At 42.3% G+C, this 24,717-nt stretch overlaps 1 protein-coding gene across 1 annotated transcript in view; it reads right to left on the bottom strand.

Annotated features, from left to right (window-relative positions):
- Positions 1-24,717, bottom strand: part of WDR73 (WD repeat domain 73) — a 37,581-nt gene that overhangs the window by 12,467 nt on the left and 397 nt on the right. Inside the window, exons 2-3 of the mRNA XM_063431936.1 lie at positions 21,822-21,889; positions 21,651-21,739 (exon numbers count right to left, since the gene is read on the bottom strand). Of these exons, the coding sequence (XP_063288006.1) occupies positions 21,651-21,739; positions 21,822-21,889 (157 nt within the window). The remainder of the gene's footprint in view (positions 1-21,650; positions 21,740-21,821; positions 21,890-24,717) is intronic.

Below are 24,717 nucleotides of genomic sequence, written 5' to 3'. Positions count from 1 at the left end.
TGAGTCACATCACCTTTTCAGTGAAAGGGTTAATCACTGTGAATATTACTGGAAGATCTCTCTGTCCCTTCATTTATACGAAGCCCACTGATTGGTCAATGACGTTTACGTCACATTAGAGGGCGGTACCAAATATGCATTTAAAAAGAGGCGCCACTTACTCCGCAACGGCTCTTGACAAAGGCGACGTAGATCGCCGAAACGCGCGTCGAGCTATCGACACAGAGCGGATGATTCCCTAAACTTTTAAACTTTACTTTGGGACAGTTCTGGGGTTTTTGACTAATCAAACGGATTTTTCTCTGGGCTCTACCTGCGATTGCTGTCTGTATGAACAGGATGCTAGGGACTCCTACCCCCAAATCTCATATAGCTGTTTGGCATCCTGTTACATATTTGACATTACGCTGTTTGGCACCCTGCTACATATTTGACATAACTTTGTTCCTTCTCTGACAACGAGGAACTGAGTTCCTGTCTAAATTTTACCACAAATTTAGGTGTGCTTTTTTACACGGGAGATTAAAATTGTTGGCATTTCTAAGAAATACTCCTCGCTTTATCTAATTGAGAATAGCCTAGTGTAATATATAAGGAATCTACTATAAGGGTCTGACACCACACAAATTTATCTAGGTTTGCTATTCTTTTAGATCCTCTATATATCTTTTTCTGGTTCAGCCTAGAGGAGCATTTAGTATATGGGATACCAGCCAAGGCATTTCCAGGAACCATTCGGTCCACAAGTTACAATTTATATACATTTATGACACTTGGTGTTCTGTGATAGCAGTACATTGTTACAATCCCTGGCAAATTTCTAAGACATTGATATAACCCTTGCTACTTGCTCGTGGAATATTGTTTTCCGATTTAGTCACAACTATTCCCCACTAGGTCCCAATTTTAACCTAGTTTGTATGTTTGTACGTTTATTTTTTTCTCTCCCCAAGAGGGACCATTAAAGAGTTTTTTTGTTTTCTCTGGCCATCTGCTCATAAGAGTTCCCCTACAGGGTATGTGCAGAAATAGCCTTTTTCATATAAGGATATAAGGTCTTTTGGTGTGGCGGTGTGTCTTAACTCTGCCAACCACTAGTCCCATTTTTTGTCTATACACCATGAGATACCCTGGAGTGTCTACTAAATGACCTTTGCAGGGTAATTTGTACAGTCAACCAGCTGGATTGCTCCAAAATAAGACATAGGCCCATCAAATGCGTCTCTCAAATTTGAACTATAAAAACGTAAATGGTCAGGTCTCTTAGATTAAGCTGTAGCTTCACAGGATAGCGACAAAGGCATACAATGGGGGTACAGAAGATGTGTCTCGAGGTTTGTACAGTAATAGGTGTACAAAGGTGTACAAAAATACCTTGTTATATGTGTGTACTTTTAAAATCAGAAACCCCCCCCCCCCAAAAAACAACATTTTACGACAGTATTTTGCAGAGATTGGAAGTTAAATGTCTATGAAAAAAGTAGCGAAGTACCCTTGGGTATATACCCTGTAATATCTATTTTATATCAATATATATTAGTTGTGTTGAAATTTTGTTTTCTGTGATGGTTATTAAGCTTACAAGACAAACATACCGAATTGTCAAATTGCTCGACATTTGATTTTACTCCTTGTATTTTGTGACCTGTAACTACCAAAAATAAACTGAAATCCTGGACATAATGTGTAAATCAAAACAAATACATTAAGTTATTTTGAATGACTTTTATTAAAGGAACACTATACTGTCAGGAAAACAAACTTGTTAAACTAATGGTTTAGTTCACCGGCCCCTTTCGGATAGCTCTGAAAAGGTATTGAACTTCCCTTTTCTTCCCACGTCGTGCAGGTCTTGTCTCCATGGCTGAGATCATCAATCTTGATGATCTCATTGAATCCAATGAGCCATAGGCGAGGCTATTGCGCATGCACGGCAAAACAGCGAGTTGTGCCAATCAGCATTTCCTTACAGAGCTTCATTGAATCAATGCATCTCTACGGGGGAATGTTCAGCGTCTCCGCTGAACATAAGTGTGTGTGCAACCTGGACTAGGAAGTACCTCTAGTGGCTGTCTGAGTTACTGCCACTAGAGGTGTGACTAGGCAGCAATGTAAACACTGACTTTTATCTAAAAAGGCAGTGTCTACATTGCTGAGCCTTCAGAGTCGGGCTATAGACACCAGAACCACTACATTAAGTTGGAATGGTTCTGATAACTATAGTGTCCCTTTAAACTGCAATAATTATGCACACATTATTATTACCAAAACTGTGGACATTTCTTTTTATATAATAAATGAGAAGTTATATATATATATATATATATATACACACACATGTCACATCAAATGAAAGCCTATTTTGTCCTTTAAAAATGGTATATAAAATAGGTGTTGTTGCAATAAATGGTAAGATGGAAGTTGAGGTTGAACACACACTTAACAAAAACTGAAAATTGTCTTTGGTCCTATTGAGAAAAAAATGAAGCTTTGTCATTAAGAGGTTAAAATATAAATTTCACTACTAACAAATCATTACTTTTCAGAAAACTACCTTGACATGAGGTTAAAGGGGCATAAACTTAGCTAATGACCTGCTTTGTGTATAGATCACGTTCTTTATCAATTCTCTGCCATTTGGGAGTTAAATCACTTTGCATATGCAGCACACTTCCAGAGACCCTCCACAGACAAAACCTGAATCCCACTGCCGTCATTTGTGACGGCTGCTGGGATTGGGCAAATGTTGATGGCGAAGTCCGCCTTTTGTCCACCTCAGGCTTTACCAGAAAAATACAAAGCCCCTACTTTGTCCTTCATAAATAATATATGGTTGTGAAGTACTGAAAAGTGACAGATTTGCAATAAGCTCCACCCCTCGCCAAGATTATCAATGTAGGAAGAATACATAAGACAAAGTAGTCCAAACTGTTTGTTATGTTTTTAAAGAGGAAGATAAAACAATAGAAAAAGGTAAGCTTGGGGTGACTGAACAACTTTAAACAGAGGCCTTTATTGCTACATTCTCAGTTTTTTTGAGAAGAGAATGATTCCAGTCTGAATGTCATCAGCAGGAAAAGTAATTTTTCATTTGAAATAATGTGTACAACTTTTGATTGATGAACATTTCATCATGACACATGGCATTTTTCATGCAGTGGTTTTGGCGTAAAGACAATCCTCTCTGTGAAAACTGTTAGCAATGACAATTGCTGAAATGTGTAATAAGTGTGTAGATGTAACGTGTGTAATTTGTGTGTGTGCTTGCTGTGCTCTGTTTTGTTTTGCCTCCTCTAAATGATCCTTTCTGCAGGTACAGGTGCATTTCCCAACGCTCGTTGAACTCCTTGGGAACAGGTGACAGATATTTCAAGGTCCAGATCACAGTGATTGCTCTCGCTGATATCGCCTCCCAGTGGGGCTCTTAGAGGGAAGTTCAGTAAATGACAAAGAGTTGGTCTGTTAACTAGCAGTTCTCTCTTCAACGATTTCAAGCATCATAAAAATATCATGTCAATATTGTCAAAGTTTATATTTTATACAGTATGATTATAATCTGCTGTGCTTTCCTACAATTGGATTGAATAGTTATTTTTTAATAAAATGTTAATAATTTGTTAGTGCTGAAACAGGGCACATGGTAATCTATGCATCACCTTATTAGAATATTCTAAAGGGTTACTTCAAGCATCATAACCATTACAGTCCACTGATGCCCCAACCTTGCGCAGATCAGCGTTATTGAGACAATCTGTTTTAGAAATGTTTGGCTAGGACATCGGTCCCTCCGGGCGCAAAGTCTCCTGATATTGTTGCTGCAAATCAATCAGATTCAGCAAAGCAGACTGATCCTGCCAATCATTCACTGGCTGAGGGCAGCAACTGAGCACGGTCATCCAATGAATGAAAGTCTCTGCACAGCACTTAACGCTAGTTCCATCCTGTCTAACGACGCTGCTGGAAATGGAGTTTCACCTCTGGAATCTACCCTAGATATATCAGTATGGGCAGCGTTTCTTGCACAAAAAAGCCCCATTCACCACGACAGCTTAAAAATACATACAAACAAGATGAAGGAGGACACTATTTCACTCTGATATTCTCAGTGTCTGTGCCGCAGATGGGGTCCTTGTTTCACCGACCAAAGTATAATTTCAACAAGACAGCCTTAGCACCCAGTGTAGTGAAAAATGGTAGTTTACTAGGCTTGAGTAAAACATGTCTAGTGTTGAAACCTGCCACTCTGTGTTTATTACTATGTTGTGTGCTGAAGATCTCTCCTTGAAACTTCAAAATACAGAAATGGTCACGGTGCTTAGGTAACCATTTAATATTGTTTATTTCTTGGTAAAATGTAATAGTAAAAAAATATCAAAATTAAAAAAAAATCTTATTATAAAAACTATAACGGTTTATGTGATGCCAATTCATGTTTAATATATATATATATATATTATATATATTTTCCCCTCCTAGTTATTACCATTGGATGATATATTGGTCTTTCACTATGTAGGCCAGCAGCCCATTGACCCCAGGGACTCCATGCCAGCCGCCCAGCAGCCCCACTGGACCCCAGGGACTCCATGCCAGCCGCCCCACTGGACCCCATGCCAGCTGCCCAGCAGAACCCACTGGACCCCAGGGACTCCATGCCAGCACTCCTAAAAATTGTATGTGTGTCTGTTAGGGAGTTTGTATGTCTGTCAAAGAGTATATGTGTGTTTGTCAGTGAGATTGAATGTGTGCTTGTCAGTGAGAGTGTATGTGTCTGTCAAAGAGTATGTGTGTCTGAGTGTGTCAGTGTGTGTATGTGTCACTGTGTGTATCTAAGTGTGTGTTTGTGTATGTGCCAGAGTGTATTAGTGTGTGTGTGACAGTGTGTATCTGTAGGTACAAGTGTGTGTGTATATGTCACTGTGTGTATCTAAGTGTGTGTATAATTGTGAGTCAAGATGTGTGTCAGTGTGTATCTGAGTGTGTGCATCTGTGTGTCAAGATACACACACACACACACACACACACACAGATACACACTGGCGCATACAAACAGATATACACACCTTGACACACACCGGCACATGCAAACACAGATACACACACTATGAAACATAGATACACACAGATACACATTGTGTGTCAAGGTGTGTGTATCTGTGTCAGTGTGTGTGTGTGTGTGTGTATATCTGTGTTTCAGATTCACTCACACTGGCACATACAAACATAGATACACACACCTTGACTCGCAGATAGATACATACAGATACACAGGTGTGTGCATCTGTGTGTCAGATATAAACACACACACACACACACACTGGCACAGACCTTGACACACACCAGCACATACAAAAAAAATAAAAATACATCCGGGGGAGGGGCTCCACGATGTTGATACACTATGCCAAAGGGTTCAACGGGAAAAATTAATTGGGAAGCCCTGGCTAAAATTTTTGCACTTCTACTCTTTTAGCACCATGATAATAGTGTAACTCTGACTTTATAGAATAGTTTAAATTACTATTCACACAGAATTGTAATTTAAAAGTTATAATTACTGTTTCAGATTTTTCTTATAAGAAAAGACTGACAATGTTTCATTTTGCTTCAAAATATTTTATTTTAAACATAACTGAGGCAACTAAAACCAATGTAATTACAGATAATACAGCAATGTTTTTTTCTAAATTCAGTATATGTGCATATACAAAAAGAAAAAAATATATACACACACTTGTGTATGTACGTGTAAATGTATTGAAGTTAGTAAAACATAATCTAATGCATATCAATATTCTATTGGGTTATCAAAAAATATAAAAATAACAGTTTAGCAATCACTGTTACCCCAAGATAGATTTGACCTACAACCTTTTAATTATCTTTCTATGGAATTCAAAGAATTTCTTGAATGGAGGTTAATCTCTGGTGAGTCATAATTGGACAATTCTACTATAGACTTTTAAAGAACCCTACATTAATAATAGAGAGTTTAGCAAATCTGTCAAGTTAAAAAATTGTAACATATTAAAAAAAAAAAAAAAAAAATCCCTATCAATTTTTAAGCTCTTGTGGCATTTTCTCAAGATCTACATCCAAGTTTCTTGCCCAATCCTTTAGTGGAATTTTGTGGTTTTGAGGCAAAGTTTGGTGCTAAAAAAAGACCTCTTTGTGACTGCCAACTTACTTCTATGTCTTCCAAGGCAAGTCGTATAACGTCCGCCAACATGGGAAAAATGTGGCTAATTGAAGTTGGCTGATATTTTTTTTTACCTTGCCAGTTTTTGCTGCTCTTTGCAAAGTATGGTCTGTATCTCTGTTCCACGTGTTGTCTCCTTGCTACAGCGTGTTCCCTATCCACATTTGCATTGTGTGTCAATACTGCCAATTGTGTTCTAGCAACGATCCCATCCACCGAAAAATGCACTTGATTGGGCCTGTATTTCAGCACAAGACTGTGAAACACTTCTATGTTGCCGTTGTGGCAAAACTGGGATAAGTGTCGGAAGTCTTTCTGTAATCTGTCATCGTTAACAAAGGAGTCGAGTTTTGCAAATGCCATACTTTTTTTTTCAAGCCAGCAATATTGTCTGCCATCTGTTTGTACTATTTCCCCATGATCGCACTTATTTATCAGGGTTCCAGACTCCCATTCATGCACATTAGTAACATGGTGCAGTAGTGAATTCCACCGTTCGCGAAGCAGTTGAGGATTTCCTTTGCATGAAGAACAGGTTGTCCACATATGACTAATGATAGCATTCTTCCAAGGTGCAAGTTCTCTGCACATTCTCTGTTTGGATAAAGTGCTAAGTTTGCTCCGTAACCTCTTGCAGTAATGCCAAACATCAAACTGATGATCTATGTCCTTATAATTTTCTCGCATGATTCTGCAGATGCTCACATTTTTATCAGTGGCTAGTACTGCAATCCTCAGACCTTCTGCAATCACTTTGTCCATGCATCTCCTGAAGGCTTTAGTCTTCATAGCAAGAGAAGATGCTGTCTCACCTACTTGGATTGTGTTGCATTCTATTATTTTCTTAGTGCTTTCTTCCACGATAGAGTAGGTGCAAAACTTTCCACTAAAACCTTGGCTGTCACATTGTCCATCTCCTGATAGGCACAATGCCCGTTCCATCAGACTGTCAATTACAAGTTGTCTTTCATTTCTATAATGCATGTCCACAATGGGAAACAAAAACTTGTTTTGATAAAGGCAATGCAATGACTCCGATATGAATGGTATTCCATAAAATTGAAATAATTCGAAAACTTTGGAGTAATGCGAACCGCTGAATAAAATGGAGGCACTTGCTAAAATATTTCCACATGCCCTTTTTCCAATCATTGGCTGACTCTTCCAGGCCACGCAGCGATGATTGTCTTCACATATTGTGTACACAGTCAGAGAAGTTCCACATATGTTCTTTTGTCTTTCAGTTATAGGCGCTTGACATGTGCCATAATTGCATGTTTCAAAACGTCTTAATAACTCGTCAAGACACGACTCGAAAACAATAAATTTATTTTCCGCAACAAAATCTTCGGGTGATGGATCAGTCCGAAAAGATAGTTCACCAATATCAATGGATTCGTTCTCAGGACTGTCATCAGGATCCATAAAAGATATATCCCTCATAGGTGATTCTAATTCAGGTTCTCTTGGGACAGTCGAGATCATTGAAGTTGGAGTCTGTGAAGTAGGAGTAAAAAGAGCTTCAGCGTCTGTTTTAGAGGTTGTCATGGTTTTTGTTGGGAAAGTTTCCATGTCTTCCACACAGGAAGATGAAACATTTTTCTTTGCTTTTGACTTCGTTTTAGACTTTGCCGATTTGGATAATCCACATGTGACACCTTCCGTTTCAAACATTTTCATGGATTCGTCTGGCACACCAGTCCAAGTATACGCATCCTTTACTTTACACAAATCAAGAGTGTAGGTGGATACATTCTTTGTTGAAATGAAGGTTTGTGTAGATGCGTTTCTACGTCCATATAAATTGACCGTAGAAACCGATTTCTCACGTTTTTCAATTCTTTCAGTACATGTTCCAGTGCTACAAAAGGTTCCTTCAGTAGGTAAGGAATAGGAATAATTTGGGACATAATCATGATCCATTACCACAACAGGACTATCAGGATCATCCATGTAAGTGTCCGTTTCTTCGTATTCTAAGGACGTAAGGTTTGATGTTGAAGTTGTCCCAATGCCACGAAAGAAGGACAAAACACTTGGCCGTGGAAAGATGGTGGGAACTGCGTTTGGTTTCAAGACCTTTCTTTTCTGTGTTGAAGAAAACATATCTGGTGCAAAATGTTCAGAACAAATTCTCATCGTGGTATGATGTATTCGTTTCATTATGTGATTGATGACTGCATCTATATCATCAAAATGATCACCTGTTGCTACCAGCCATTCCCTTACTCTTCGTGGCGATTTTGGAAAGGTATGCAGTGAGAAATCTCCCTTTCTTGACCGGCTATTTCTGCAGCCTTTGATCATACAATTTGGCATTTTGTCTGTCAAAAGATAAAATCATATCATTAGGTAAGGGCATTATTTACAAACAAAATAAATTAAAGAGACACTATAGTCACCTGAACAACTACAGTTTAATGTAGTTGTTCTGGTGAGTATAATCATTGCCTTCAGGCATTTTCATGCAAACACTGTATTTTCAGAGAAAAGACAGTGTTTACATTGTCCCTAGGGACACCTCCAAGTGGACACTCCTCAGATGGCCACTGGAGGTGCTTCCTGGCTCAGTGCTGCACAGTAGGCAGCACTGCTGTTCAGTGTCTCCACGTTCTGCATGGGGATGCTGAATTTTCCTGATAGAAATGCATTTATTCAATGCATCTCTATGAAGAAGTGCTGATTGGCCAAAATGGCGTTTGGTCCCACCCCCATGCCGATTTTATCCAATCCCTATAGGAAAGCATTGGATTAGCTAAAAATCTGCAATTCTGATGAGGTTATCAAGGAGGCGGATCGGGGGTGGGGCCAGCGCAGGCGGACCCGTGCGGCGCTGGAAATAAGGTGAGTTTCCATTCCTTTTAAGGGGCCAAGCCACCAAAATGGTGGGTTAAACAACATAGGGAAAGGAATGCGTTTGTGTTCCTGACCCTATAGTGTTCCTTTCATAAAAATCAAAGGTCGCATAAAACACCAGCACTTAAGCAGGGACAGAATAGCAGAGGGGGAAGGTGATGTTTAGAATACAAATCTTGCATGCAGGCTTTGCATTTGTATGGACTCATAATACTATATCCACTATAGAGGAAAACTAAAACAAAACAAAACAAAAAAAAGAGAAGCATAAATATAGTATTTATATGTAATGTTTGGTAATGTAGCACAGACCCCTACAATCCTAAAAATCACAGTAATGGACGGTGTCATAGTGTATCACAGAGCTCAACAACTATGAAAAAGGGGGCCACATTCTCCAACACAGCGTCATGTGTCACAGGGCTCCGCATCCACGAAAATCATAGTAATGCACAGTACCACAGTGTGGCGGAACCAGCCACCTATTTGGATTAAGTGCCTTTCTTCTGAATCATGGACCTTTCTGGTTCGGCAATTGGGGTTCACCGAACGGGTTATAAACGTGGTGTTCGTATACCAAACAAACTCCTGAACAGTTAGACCACCCAGTGGTGCTGCCAATTGACCCTGTTAACCTCCTTCACACTTGAAAAGCACAACGTTCTAAGCGGTCGATTGGGTGGCCGTCATTCCTATGACCGAACACGCGGCGAGAACAAGTAGAGCAGTGTTTAGTCGTCGAGTACATGGAACTATAATCGGACACTCGACGGCGTGAACACTACTTGGACTTCCACCTCTACGTGTGGTTGGTTCTATTAACCTGAGAAGAACGGCATTTGGTGGGAGCAAACTCCCGAAATAGGGGCACTCAACTAACTGATATACAAACTGTTATATTCGTTATTCGATTGTGTTTCGTACTCCCAAAAGAGACAGACCGCCCCTCCTGAATTCATGGAACTCTTTTGGGCAGGCGCCTCGTGTGCGGTTGGTCTAAACTATATCCCGATGGTGTTTCGATTGCGTTTGCGGGATCTGAGTGCTTTCAGGATATGAGGGGCACTCAGATCCAGGCTACCCGGGGATATAGTACTTGAGGGGGTAACTTATTGTTAAAGAGGTGTTTTGGGTGTTTATTAATGTACATGTCCTGGACCTGAGAGGTAATGTCCCCTCTCAGGGCCACTGGGGAATGCCCCTGGAATGTGTTACAGTAAAACCCTTGCATGGGGACACACATATAAGGCAGTGTGTGGCTGCCATTAAATAGTTGACTCCAAGAACAGTGTATCGCCTGGTTACTGGGGGAATTGGGATTTATCTGCTGAACAACGCTTAGCTTCAGGTTTTCTATTTTACCCGTGGAGATATTGGGGTTTATTATTACAGCTCCGCTACAATTGGTGGCAAGCGATGCGATGCAAGCCTCACAATTAAAGGAATCAGCATTCATATGTGTTTGGATTATACGAATGGGAAAGTGACGCAAGCAGCGGTTTGTATGCAGTTCGGTTATACGAATGAACGAATTAATGGAGACTAACTATGCAGCACTGAAACGAACAACATTAAAATAACTATTAGAAGCAAGGGGTAAGATAGCCAGCAAAAAAGCGAAAGCTGTCCTTATCGCTGTTGATGGAGGGAGACCGAGCCAAACGCGCTGCACCTCCACCAGCTATGGCTGAAACAGAGTTTGAAAGGGAATTGAGGACAAGACTGGCATTCTACAACGGAACACCATCAGAAGAAACCATGACAAGAGTAATGGCAGATGTGCAGGACTACATATTGGCCAGACAACAGCAGACAACCCAGCTTCAATTAGCAGTCCAGAGAGGGATCACCAGCAATATCCGCCCTCATGCAGGGAAAGCCAAAAAGCCCCTATCACGCCTTCAAGTCCTTCTCCGGCACAGAAGAAGACATTGACGGCTTTCTTCAGGACTTCGAGAGGTTGTGCCACTTACACGACTTTAGCCGCGAAGACTGGGTACTACTGTTGGCAGGCAAACCGATGTGCAGCTGAGGCATACAGGGTAGTACCCGACGAGGACAGCAAGAATTACAACTTGGTGAAACAAGCCATATTAGCGCGGTATGCCATCACACCCGAGGCATACCAACGCCGATTCCAGAAACTAAGGAAGCAGGAGAAAGACCCGAACGCAGAGTGGCCTTACCGACTTCAAAGAGCCGCCATAGGATGGGTGCAGGCTGACCAAGCCCAAGACCATGGAGGTACTACTTTAGCTGATACACATGGAGCAGTTCTTCGATGGGCTAGTACCAGAAGTACAGGAGTGGGTAAGGGACAGTAACCCCCTTACCCTCACAGACGCCGCCTGGCTGGCAGACGAACACCACGATGCCAGGCGACAGCACCCCACTTATTTTCCAGACCGGCTGTACCTACACCAGCACCACAGCGTCATGGGAATATGTTTAACGCCACAGCATTCTGGTTTCAAACTCGCCCCAATATTAGATGCCATCAGTGCTATTAATTGGGACACGTACAGAGGGAATGCCCCCAGAGACAGAACCGCAACACAAGGATTCGTCCCGGCCAACCACCCGTAAACAGAGCAGCGGCCCATTACTATCAGACGGAGACCACTACCCACGATCCAGCTCTTGACTACACCGAGGAACAACTGGGTGTCTTGCACGAGGCCGACCCTATCCAGGCTGTGTCTGACAACCAGCAGCACCACTGACAAACGGTATGTCTGGAGGGTAAAAATATTCAGGGGCTCTGAGACACGAGTGCCACTTTAACACCTAATAAAGCGCCACCTGGTTCCAGACACAGCCTGTACAGGAGGATCTGTGGCAGTATGGGTGGCAGGGGCAGCCGTACTTCGCTTGCCCACTGCCAAGGTCCATTTGAATTGGGGTGTGGGGTCTGGAGTTGTGGAAGTGGATTTGATGCAGGAGCTACCTGTAAACGTGCTCTTCGGAAACAACTTGGGTAAACTAATTTCTGCTTTTGTCCCCCAACCTTCATCCCAGCAGACTTACCCTGTGACCACCCGACAGCAGGCTCGCACCACGGGCCAACAATCACACTCTGAGGCTGAGGTAAGCAACAACCCCTCACCCATAGAGAATCTTTCCTGGGATTCCCCAGCTGAGTTTTAAAGGGCAGTAGTCTTAAACCCCACATTACAGGTATATATAGATCGGGTCACCTCCAGTCAGCCAAGATTTGAAGGTGAGAGATACTCCTGGGACAAAGGATTACTCTATAGGAACTCAGAGAGGGTAGTGGCTGGGTCTGTACCGACCCCCGTGAAAAAGTTAGTAGTCCCCCAGAAGTATAGGCAGGGGTTACTCCGGAAAGCGCATGATATTCCGCAAAACTTTTCGTGGCCAGGGATTTCTAAAGATATTCGCCAATATTGTCAGATCTGCGACACGTGTCAGAGGGTATCTTCTCATTATTGAAGAACCCTTTAGCAACGTGGCCGTAGACCTTGTCGGGCCCTAAGCTAGACCCAGTCCTTCCGGCAAGAAATACATCTTGACCGTGGTGGACTATGCCACTAGATACCCAGAGGCGGTGGCGTTGACCAATGTCCATGCTAAGACGGTCGCAGATGCCCTGATGCGGATTTTCTGTCGCATGAGGATTTCCCAGAGACATTATTTCAGATCGGGGTACCCAATTTACCGCAGAGGTCACCCACCAGCTGTGGAGACTATGTGGCATTAAGCCCATAGTAAACTAATGGACTCTGTGAACGTTAATGGAACTCTAAAGCAAATGCTCCGTTCGTTCGTAGACACTAGCAAGGACTGGGAGAGAATCCTACCGCACCTCCTATTTGCATACCGGGAGGTGCCCCAGGTATCCACTGTGTTCTCCCCATTTGAACTACTTTTCGGGAGGCGGCCCCTAGATTTAATTAGGGAGCACTGGGAGGGAGATGCTAGCACAGATGGTATCCCTATCGTCCCTTATGTGTTGGAGTTTCGGGACCACCTGGAGGAGTTAACCTAGTCTGTGCGAACGAACCTCCAGACGGCCCAGCAACTACAGCGCACCTGGTACAATAGGGGGCCAGGGACCGCAGCTTTAAAGTGGGACAGAAGGTGTTGATTTTAAAACCCGTACGCAATGATAAGCTGCAGGCCGCCTGGAAGTGCCCATACCGGGTGGTGGAACAAAGATGTGACACAACATATGTGATTGGCCCTTGCTCTGGTGTAGGGGGGAGACACATGTCCATGTGAACATCCTCAAGCCCTACCATGAGCGTACGGAGGACGTGGTGGCTATCTGCACCCCAGCCTACAAGGATATTGAGAATCTTCCCCTACCAGACCTCCTAGGGGAAGGAGATCAGACAGATGCCCTTGGAGAGGTACAGTTAGGGGAGCGGTTGAGCCCTCAGGAGCGTACCCAAGTACAGGAATTAATCACGGCAAAGGGGGCCACATTCTCCAACCTACCTGGGTACACTCCTCTGGCCACTCACAGAGTAGAAACACCAGGTCAGTTGCCGTTACGCCAGCCACCTTACCGCATCCCTGAAAGAGAATATGCGCAAGGAGATTCGGGAGATGCTTCAGTTAGGGGTTATTGAGCCGTTAGATAGTCCCTGGGCATCTCCGGTAGTGCTAGTGCCGAAGCGACCCGCTTCTGTGTAGACTACCGGAGGCTGAACGACAAAACCGTGTCCGACGCCTATCCTATGCCCAGGATAGACAAGCTCTTAGATAAGATCGTCAGGGGCCAGTACCTCAGTACAACAGATCTTTGTAAGGGGTACTGGCAAATTCCACTAGCCGAGGATGCCATACCGAAGTCGGCGTTTGTCACCCTGTTTGGCCTGCCCTGTACCAGTTTCGGGTCATGCCATTCGGGATGAAAAATGCCCCGGCAACTTTTCAGCGGATGGTAGGTCGGCTATTGGATGGGTTCCAGGATTATGCTTGCGCATACCTGGACGATATTGCTATCTTCAGCAACACATGGTCAAAACACCTGACCCACGTAGGGGCTGTGTTAGACTGTAAGAAGCAGGCATGACACTTAAAGCTAGCAAGTGTCATATAGGGATGGCTGAGGTACAGTAACTTGGCCACAGAGTAGGGAACGGTCAGCAGAAACCCAAACCAGCCAAAGTGGAGGCTGTGGCAAAGTGGCCTACCCCCTGTACTAAAACCCAGATCGTAGCTTTCTTGGGAACAGCAGGGTATTACCGAAAATTTGTACCCAACTACAGCGCCCTGGCCAAACCGCTCACTGACCTAACCCACAAGAACCTCCCTAGGCATGTAGTCTGGGTCTCAAAGTGTGAGCAGGCATTCCAACAACTGAAAACAGCTCTAATTAAGGCACAAGCACTTGCTGCTCCTGATCCAACTAATCGTTTTCTTGTTCACACAGACGCTTGTATGTTTGGATTGGGGGTAGTACTGAGCCAAGTCGGAGCCGATGGCGGGGAACACCTTGTGGTTTACTTAAGCAGAAAACAGTTACCTCGAGAGGTAAGCTACGCCGCCATTGAAAAAGAATGCCTGCCCGTGGTGTGGGCCCTTAAGAAGCCCTACCCAACCCTACCTGTATGGACAACCCTCCTCATTGCTCACAGATCACAACCAGTTAGTGTGGCTCAACAGGGTGGCTGGAGACAACGCTCGGCTGCTTCACTGGAGTTTAGGGTTATCCAGACAAACTGAACTAGATAAATTATCTGTGAGCACTCCCCCGGACATCCCCAAGCCGATCCGTTGGGAGCTGTGTGGCGGAACCAGCCATCTATTTGGATTAAGTGCCTTTCTTTTAATTTGTGGACTTTTCTGGGGTTCACCAAACAGGTTATAAACGCAGTGTTCGTATACCAAACCAACTCCTGAACAGTTAGACCACCCAGGGGAATCGTGTGCTGTCAATTGACCCTGTTAACCTCTTCAGAAATCACAGCGTTCTAAGCGATCGGCTGAGAGGCTGTTCATATGACCGAACACATGGCGCAGGCATCTTTAGCTGCAAACAAGTACGGCGGGGTTTGGTCGTTGAGTGCCTGGAACTATAATCGGACACTCGACGGCATGAACACCGCTGGGACTTCCACCTCTACGTGTGGTCGGTTCTATTCAGAAAAACGGCATTCGTGGGAGCAAACTCCCGAACGAGGGGCACTCAACTAACTGATATACAAACTGTTATATTCGTTATTTTATTGTGTTTCGTACTCACGAAAGAGACCGACCGCCCCGCCTGAATTCATGAAACTCTTTTGGGCAGGTGCCTTGTGTGCGGTTGGTCTAAACTATACCCTGGTGGCGTATCAGCTGCGTAAGTGGGATCTGAGTGCTTTCGGGATATGTTGGGCGCTCAGATCCGGGGATAGAGTACTTGAGTGGGTACCTTATTGTTAAAGGGGTGTTTATTAATGTACATGTCCTGGACCTGAGAGGTAATGTAATTATGTTGTGTACTTTGTCACAGTCCCCTCTCAGGTCTAGTTGGGAATGCTCCTGGAATGTGTTAGAGTAAACCCCTTGCATGGGGACACACATAAAAGGCCGTGTGTGGCTCCCATTAAAAAGTTGACTCCCAGAACTGTGTATCGTCCGGTTACTGAGGGAAATGGGATTTACCTGCTGAACAACGCTTTGCTTCATGTTTTATATTTTATCCGTGGAGATATTGGGATCTATTATTACAGCTCCGCTACACATAGTGTATCACATAGCTCTCCATCCATACAAATAACATTAATGCACAGTGTCCGTGTTTTACAGAGCTCCACATTCATAAAAATCACAGTAATGCAGTGTCAGAGTATCACAGAGCTCCGCATACACGAAAATCACAGTAATGCAGTGTCAGAGTATCACAGTGCTCCGCATACACGAAAATCACAGTAATGCAGTGTCCGTGTATCACAGAAATCCAGATCCATGAAAATCACAGTAATGCAGTGTCAGAGTATCACAGTGCTCCGCATACACGAAAATCACAGTAATGCAGTGTCAGAGAGTATCACAGAGCTTTACATCCATGAAAATCACACTGAAATGTAGAGTGTGATAGTGTACTACAGAGCTTCACAGCCATGAAAATCACTATAATGCACAGTGTGTCAGAGAGTATCACGGAGCTCCACCGCCATGAAAATCACAATAATGCACAGTGTCAGTGTTTCACAGAGCTCCACATCCATGAAAATCACAGTAAAGCACAGTGTGTGTCAGAGTATCACAGAGCTCCACATCCATTGAAATTAGAGTAATGCACAGTGTGTCATAGTATCTCAGAGCTCCTCTGACATGCACAGTGTGTATGAATGTGTCACAACAACCATAAACAAACCATTAATAATGTCAGGTGTGTCTAAATGTATCAAAAAGCTCTACAACAATAACAGTGACTGATATATCCACTGTGCTGAGTGCAAAGCAGAGCTTCACAAACCTTAAAAATCAATGACATGCACAATGCGTGTACCACAGAGCTCCAAAAGCATAAAAATCCCTTAAACAGACAGTGTGCATGAGTGTGTCCTGCACATTGATGTAAAGAAATGAAATGAACAGTGTGTGGCAGACAGGCTGAGAGTGCTTGGATAAAACACACAGCCCTATCAGCCACCAATTTAAGCCATCAAGTATAGAAAACAACGGGGAAGATTTATCAAAGATAAATCACGTGGCCTAAAATAATAAAAATTTGACCGTTACCAAGGAAACCTGTTGAACGAACTGGCAATTTTCATAGATGAAAATGCAACCTTTTCAAGAATAGCTATACTGTTTCAAACAAAACACTTTGATAAAACCCCAAAATTGGCATGTATAATGCAATGTCCAATCATTGGCTAAGAGCATCTACAAAGTGCTATCAGATAATGACCATTAGAATCACGGTGCAAGGCTTACAAATAAATCTAAAACAGCTGCAAGAGGTGGAGTTACAGTGACTTTATAGGGACACTATAGTCACCAGAACAACTACAGCTTATTGAATTTGTTCTGGGGAGTAGAATCATTAACTTCAGGCTTTTTGCAGTAAACACTGTCTTTTCAGAGAAAATGCGGTGTTTACATTACAGCCTAGTGATAACTTCACTGGCCACTCCTTAGATCGCTGTTAGATCCTTCCTGGGTCATGGCTGCCTAAAATGCATCCAAACATTCAGTGTCTCAACCCTCTGCATGCAGACACTGAACTTTCCTCATAGAGATTAATTAATTCAATTTATCTCTATGAGGAGATGCTGATTGGCCAGGGCTGTGTTTGAATTGTGCTGGCTCTGCCCCTGATCTGCCTCTTTGTCAGTCTCAGCCAATCCTAAGGGGAAGCATTGGAAGCGATTGGATCAGGCCACCACTTCTGATGATGTCATAGGAAGTTTACAGACAGAGGCAGCAGCTTCAGACTTGAATACAAGTAAGATTTTACCATCTTTAGGGAGGCAAAGGGGGCCAGATAGTGGTTTTAACACTATAGGGTCAGGAATACATGTTTGTGTTCCTGACCCTATAGTGCTCCTTTAAGAACGAAACACTGGATTGTAAAGGTTTCCCGAGCCATGGCCATTTGTGAAGACAGAAGTGATCATGACACTTGGATAACACATTTAGAAAATCTGTGGACTTACCTAATAATGCAGTTTATTTGTGGTATTTTGGACTCTCTCTGGATTTTACAGAATGGACAGCTCCTACAAAAAAAAAACAAAAAAAAAAACTTTTTTTTTCCAAATCAGTATTTGTAAACAAAAGAACAAAAACAAATAATAATGTATACGTAATTGAAAGGAATATTATTATACAAAAATATGCATTTATATAAATCTCTGTCTAGGACATATAACAGAGAAGGGGGTAGGGAATGAAAAGAAAGACACAGAGATATAAAAGAAAAACTATGAAAATGATATGAGAGAATCAAAGAGGATTATACCATGTTCATAAAGGAATATAAAAAAGGCAACTTACCAACTACAGTGGGTTAGTTAATGTTTGTTCTATTCCACCAAAATCCTAATAAACAAACAAACCGTTATTTTTAATCAATCATGTCAAATACATAAACATTTTATTTAGTGAAAATACTCATCTATTAAAGAGCAAAATGAAATTTAGATATTTATAGCCCAGTTTTTTTTAATTCAGTAGTTTGATATAACCTGGCAGCACTACAGTACTTATTAAAACATTTTGACTCAAGAGTTTGACACTAAGCTGGGTCTCGCAGGGCACATGCACTTCTCCCAGTTTAAGCAAACTGTTCCCAACATGCCTCAGTCGTGTGGATTTTGTGGAGGGTTAACAAAAGTATAATGGTTACAGTAAACTACAAGCAACATAATCACTCAGGTAACAGGAAATTCCGGATACCAGTAAGCAGTAGTGGAGGCAGGGAGCGGTACCCAGCATTTACCAAGCTCTTGTCTTTTTAAACCTGCAACTGAAAGAAATTGCTGTTTTGCAGGAATAACAATGTTTAAATTGAAGAATTAACATGTCTTTCTGACAGCCACAAGAGGCGCTTCTACCAAAACAGCCAAGTTAAACTCTGTTATTCAACCAGATGGTCTCATGGAGACCGTCTGATTGGCGCAGTCCTGCATTTTGCTGCGCATGCACACTAGCCCCCCAGTGTTTCCGTACGGGAAAACATTGGAATGGTTGAGATAATCAGTCTTAAAGTTCTCTGTTGAGGAGGTTGTTTGACTCGGAAACTAGCGTGCCTCAGGATGTAAGGTAAGTAAAAGTTACTTTGGGGGACACCTACATAGGTAGGGAAAAACTGTAGTGTTAGGAATATATGTTTACAATTATTTTTACATGCCAGGCGAGAAATATCAGGCTGCACATATTAAAAAAGGCTAACAATCACATTGTCTTACACATGTTGTAATCACGTGCAAGTCACTGGTCAATAAAATGCAGTGCACATATGTGCTTGTACAGAATTACCATGTAAAAGGCTGTGCGAGCATCGACATGACTGAGGCATCAAATTCATAAAGAATGTGAAAGTGCAGCAAAGGGAAAAAAATATTGATATTTATTTGTGTTATGTTCCCCTTTAAATGCTGCAAGAATTATAATTTTTTAAATAATAAATATAAAAAGGGTTATATTCGCACAACAGTTACTGAACAACTGCAAAGTATAATATAGAAAATAATCAAAATAATAAATATATAATATACTTACAAAAGTGATGAGCTGATTCTTCTTCAAGTGACCTTCGGCAATGTCTTCCTCTCCAGCACTGTTCCGTCAGGGGGTCTTCTGTGGGATCATATACAGTAACCTGAGAAATCTTATTAGATCTTACAGGTTACGGGCTCAGAGCGCATGCATGAATTGTGCTCAATTTGAGCCGAGCAAGAAGGGGTGGAGAGAGGATGGCATTGAGGGATGGGAAGTAAAAGGGGAGGACATAAATATAACGTAAAGAGGCTGGGAGGGCTGGACATAGGGAGGTTTTGAGGGAGGGGAAAAACAATCTATTGAGCAAGTGATATGTACTGTGTGCGTTACAGTCCTACAGATTTCTCCTTGCAGAAAGTTTATTACATCCCCCGCCGGCACACAGTGCATGATAAAGATGGATGCTTTTTATGCACAGAACTGACATTAGTCAGTCTGGAACAGAGTTCCGTGCTAGATTTAATACTGTAGGATAAGTTTTCCCAATGACTTAATATTTTTAGATAAATTGTTTTGGTGATTTTTCTTTTCAACACACTAAATATGTTTTACAATAATACTTTTACATTTGTATCCAAAAACAAAAAACAATATTAAATTAAGGCCCAAGTCATGTGTCCTGGATGTGTCTATATACCGACACAAATGCAGTAATTTCTCTGTATAGGTAGCCTTTCAAACAAACTCTGCACATACAGACTGCTTGCACCACAGCAGAAGGGGTCATGGTGGTTTGAATAGCCCTTTGAGTGGTTCAATTTAGAATATCTTATCTCCTGCTCTAGTAATTCTTATCTGGAGCCTGAATGAGCCTTCTGTACGTGATTAAAGTTCAATTAACAGAGCAGGAGCTACAAACTTCTGAAGTAAACACACTGTGCTGTAATATCTGATTGGAAACTAAACCATTTTTTTCACGTAGGCTGTGTGAGTCAAAGCCAGGGGAGGTGTGGCTAGGGCTGCATAAACAGGAACAAATGTGATTTAACTGCTATATGGCAGAGACTTGAGACTGCAAGGACATTATGCATACACCAAAAATGCTTCATTAAGATGAAGTTATTTTGGGGCTTTGAGTATCTCTTTAACAAACGGATTTGTTGGTTACCCTTTGTACCCTATAATTAGGATAGATGGTAAATGTTAAACTGTATTAGGTTTGAGGTTAATGCCAAGCAGTTTGCATATGTTCTCTTTATTTAAATGGATGTGCCCAGTGATGCTTGCTTCTCTTGCATTAAGAGGAAAGCAAAAATAGGAACAACACAATGTGCAGCTTAGTAGACAGGACCCTCTAGTAAAACCCACATTTTATAAAACACATATAGAAAACAGTGGTTTCCCCTTTTCAATGCTTAAATGCCTTTGAAGGAAAGTTTCATCATTCCCAGTCTACCTAATATGCGGAGTAGTGCCCACGTTTGCCAACGCTAGCTGAAAGAACAGAACAATACTGCCACCTGGTGAACTGATGGGAAAATGCACATTCTGCAGCATAAACAATTAAAAAAACAAAACAAAACTGAGCTAATTAAAGCGATGACTTATGGCACAATGAAGGCTGGACTAACGGAGCATCATGGGATGTGTAGTTTGGATCCATCTATGGTTCTAAATTCTGCCTATTCTTGTGGTATAAAATAAACATGCCGCACTCTGGCATTACACAGTATACTGAGTGCACACTAACTCATCACTATGGAATATGTGCTTTAAAATGGAGAAATACAATAGTAAACTGGTCATAATGCAGTTTATTGTGAGATCCTCACAAACCCAGCTGCATGTGAGCCCTCACCAGGGTCCAAGCTCAGTGTACTATCTAGCTGAAATCTTTTAGCAGGGACACACGCCTACTATTCCTCCGGGTGAATGACACCTTTTGTGAAGGCACCCTGGAACAAAAATGCAGGAAATGTCTGCTTGGCTGCTGGTCAGTGACTTGCAAACAAATCTAGAAAAGACCTATAGACAAAAGATTGAACTTCTATTTCACTGCATATTGGAGATATTTTACTCTCTGGGAACATTAAGGGATTACTCCAAGCGCGAGGACCAGTTCAGTAATGAAGTGGTCATGGTGCTTGGATCCAGTATGCCCAGTTTTTGAGTATGAATCAGAATTATTTAAGGTGGTATCTGACCCATGGTAGTGTCCTCAGTAAATCGTTAGCCAACCCGGAAACGAAGTTAACGGTTTGCTCCATTACTGGGGAACGACGCCGGGGTCCTCCTATAGAGGGCTGTAGTGGTTATGATGTTTGAAGTAACCCTTTAAGTGACATTTCCCTAGTCCTGATAAAGTTAGGCTTAGTTTAAGTTACATTTGTGTATTATTATTTATATAGCGCCAACATTTTCTGCAGCGTTGTACAATGGGCATAGTCGAGCTGTGTTACAAACTGACCTGATTTTCTACTGCATGCAATTTCGGTGGAAGAAGCAGCTGTAAAATCTCATTCGTTTTGGCAGATTCAAAACCGGCTATGCAGATAGCTGTGGAAAAATGCTTACAATTACACCAGACTCTCAGATACTACATTGAAAATTCAGGAATAAAAAAAAGCAATTTGCTTACTTTTGTCACCAATCCACTCAAGAACTCTTGTGGGATCCTGCAGTTCAAAGTCATGAAGGTCTTTATATCTGAAAGGAAATAGCATTAGTGATTATTTGATTAATGTCCTTTTTTCCCTCTGTGCTGTAAATGCTTACAATGGCATTTATCTTTACACTATTAATGGAGCATGCTAAGCAACAACAACACATTTGTTTATTGATGTGGTTATGGTGCCAGGGTACCGCCCTTTAACTTATTGTTAGAATAATTTGTCAAATTGACGACTAAGGTCTTGAAAGTGGATGCTGTAGCTGTGCCCTGTCAGTCAGAGAACCAGAATGGCATTTCCTGTTTTTGAGGTTCTCTCTTCAATTCTTACATTGCCACATTCTTGATAGATAGATATTTATATATGTACATATATACTCCAGTTTAATGCTTAAATTAACATTATAGCGTTACAAACCTGAATTCCTTTAGTGTAGAATAAGGTGTATTATTTACCATTTTTGAAACGCCAAGAGTCACTACAGCCGCTTGAACGGCCTCCCGTGATGTCACTCCGACCCTTCTAACCATCCAATCCAACGCTTCTCAGAGGAGCAATAGGAACGAAATGGATGACTTCGTACTCACAGGAGAAGTGCTTTCAGTGGCTGTTTGGAAGACAGACACTAGAAGCATATTTAACCCTGCAATGTAAGCATTAAAAGGCAGTGCTTTACATTGCAGGATTAAAACTAAATGACCACTGCATCCAGACCACTTCAATGAGATTCAGTGGGTGCCTTTAGTGGTCATTCCAGCATTTGCTAGCTATTTTCTGTGTTATCAAACAATTTAGTATGGGGATATGTTTAATAATAATAATAAGGTTTGCAGACGGCATTTGACATATGACGTTCTCCTCCATTTTCTGTGACACGTAGACTTTTCTTCCACGGACGGTGAGCAATTATTTTATGATTTTATTTGTAACTAGACCAGAGAATTTAGTGTAAATGGCAGAGTGTGGTTTATGTTGATATGGAAATTGTAGAATTGCAACAAATTGTCAATCCAGGGTGAGCCTTTACACAATATAATTAAAGGGACACTATAGTTACCAGAACAACTACAGCTTAATGTAGTTGTTTTGGTGAGTATAATAGCTCCATTCAGGCATTTTAATGAAAACACTGCCTTTTCAAAGAAAAAGCAGTGGTTACATTGCCCCTAGGGACACCTCCAAGTGGCCACTCCTCAGATGGCCACTGGAGGTGCTTCCTGGCTCAGGGCTGCACAGTAAGCAGCACTGCCGTTCAGCGTCCCCACATTCTGCATGGAGACGCTGAATTTTCCTCATAGAGATACATTGATTCAATGCATCTTTATGAGGAGGCGCTGATTGGCCCCGCCCCCTTGCCGATTTTAGCCAATCCAATGCTATCCCCGTGGGATGTCACAAAGGGGGAGGGGCCAGCACCAGAAGACCTGTGGAGAGCTGAAAATAAGGTAAGTTTTAACTCATTCTGAGGGAGCTAAGGGGGGACAAGCCACCTAAATGGTGGTTTTAACACTATAGGTTCAGGAATACATGCTTGTGTTCCTGACCCTATAGTGATCCTTTAAAAGCAGCTCACTGAATGCTGTTGGGGCTGAGACTGAGTAAAGGGGCATGGCAAAGGAGACAGGCTACTCAGTCCATGTGATCATGAGTTCCTCGTGATTACATGGCCCAGGAGGGCCGGATCAGTAGCAGGGGGACTCCCTGGGATGTCAGGTAAGTCCCCCAATCGCGATCGGGTAGGTAAGTGGTTAGGATGGCGTGGACGTGCTATGCCGCCCGCCGGCGTTTAGAGCTGGGTCCCCAAGGACGCCATATCACGCCCAGCGTCCTTAAGTGGTTAAAGTCAATATTGCTGAACTGCAAACATTCTCCAAGTCAGCTAAGCTTCCGGCTTCGGCTACTTTGGCCTTTAATTTGAAATTCACTTTCAATTCCCAACAATTCTCACGTTAGTGAATAACCCTTTAAAATGCAGCTAAATGAAAAATGTAGGCAACTGATTTGGAAAAATTCTCATCTATTGTTTAATCTATAGTTTGGCTTACAGAGGAACGTTCACTTACAGAATGTTTACACATAAAAACAGCTAATTATTTTTGTATTATTTAAAAATAAAAATAAAAAAATAATGTTTTGTTCTCACCAGATCTCATTTTCTAGTTAACACTCCCTGCAAACTAGTGTAACTCCTGGTGTACTAAATGCATGTGCACATTCGAAATGAAGTAAGGATTGTCTTTGTGTGCATGCGCCAGTAAGGAAGGAGAGGTAATCCTCTGCATTATTCACGACATTACATGCGGAAAAAGCATCTTTACTCATTCAGAAAACAATTAACTGTCAATTTACTCAATTCAGTGTAAAGCAAATAAACCCAAAGGGAAAATAAAATTTTATAATTGAGACCAGGAGTGTTGCTGGGATCAAAAAGCCCAGAGGCAGTAGCCCAAATATAACTTGGTAATGCCTTCCTAATGGCCCCTCCCCCAAACATCACCCTTTATCACGCCCCTTGACACACACAAAGGCATATTTGTATAAGATTTTAGAAGGATACGGGCTCCGTTGGAGGCCATTTTCGTGCACGGGGTAAGGGGACGGAAGGTCTGGTGACTGTTTCAGGGACGGCGGCCGCTAGCCTCCTGTAGGGAGAGCAGGCAGCTTTCTACCGGCCCAGTTCCTCAGGCCCTTTGTACGGCTGCTACGGACCAGAAGCAGCGCAGTAATAGAGAAACGCAGCGAATACGATGGCGTCCCATACTCGCTGTATCTCTATCCCTGCATTGCTCCTGGACATGTCCGATCTACGGGTGGGGGGCACAGCATGCCGCCTGTCATGGCTACAGGGCCCACATTGGGCTATAG

This window comes from Pelobates fuscus, chromosome 1, assembly GCF_036172605.1.
Source record: "Pelobates fuscus isolate aPelFus1 chromosome 1, aPelFus1.pri, whole genome shotgun sequence".
In the NCBI taxonomy this organism is placed as follows: domain Eukaryota; kingdom Metazoa; phylum Chordata; class Amphibia; order Anura; family Pelobatidae; genus Pelobates; species Pelobates fuscus.
Note: the sequence above shows the minus strand (reverse complement) of the source record. Positions and strands in the feature narration are given on the sequence as shown.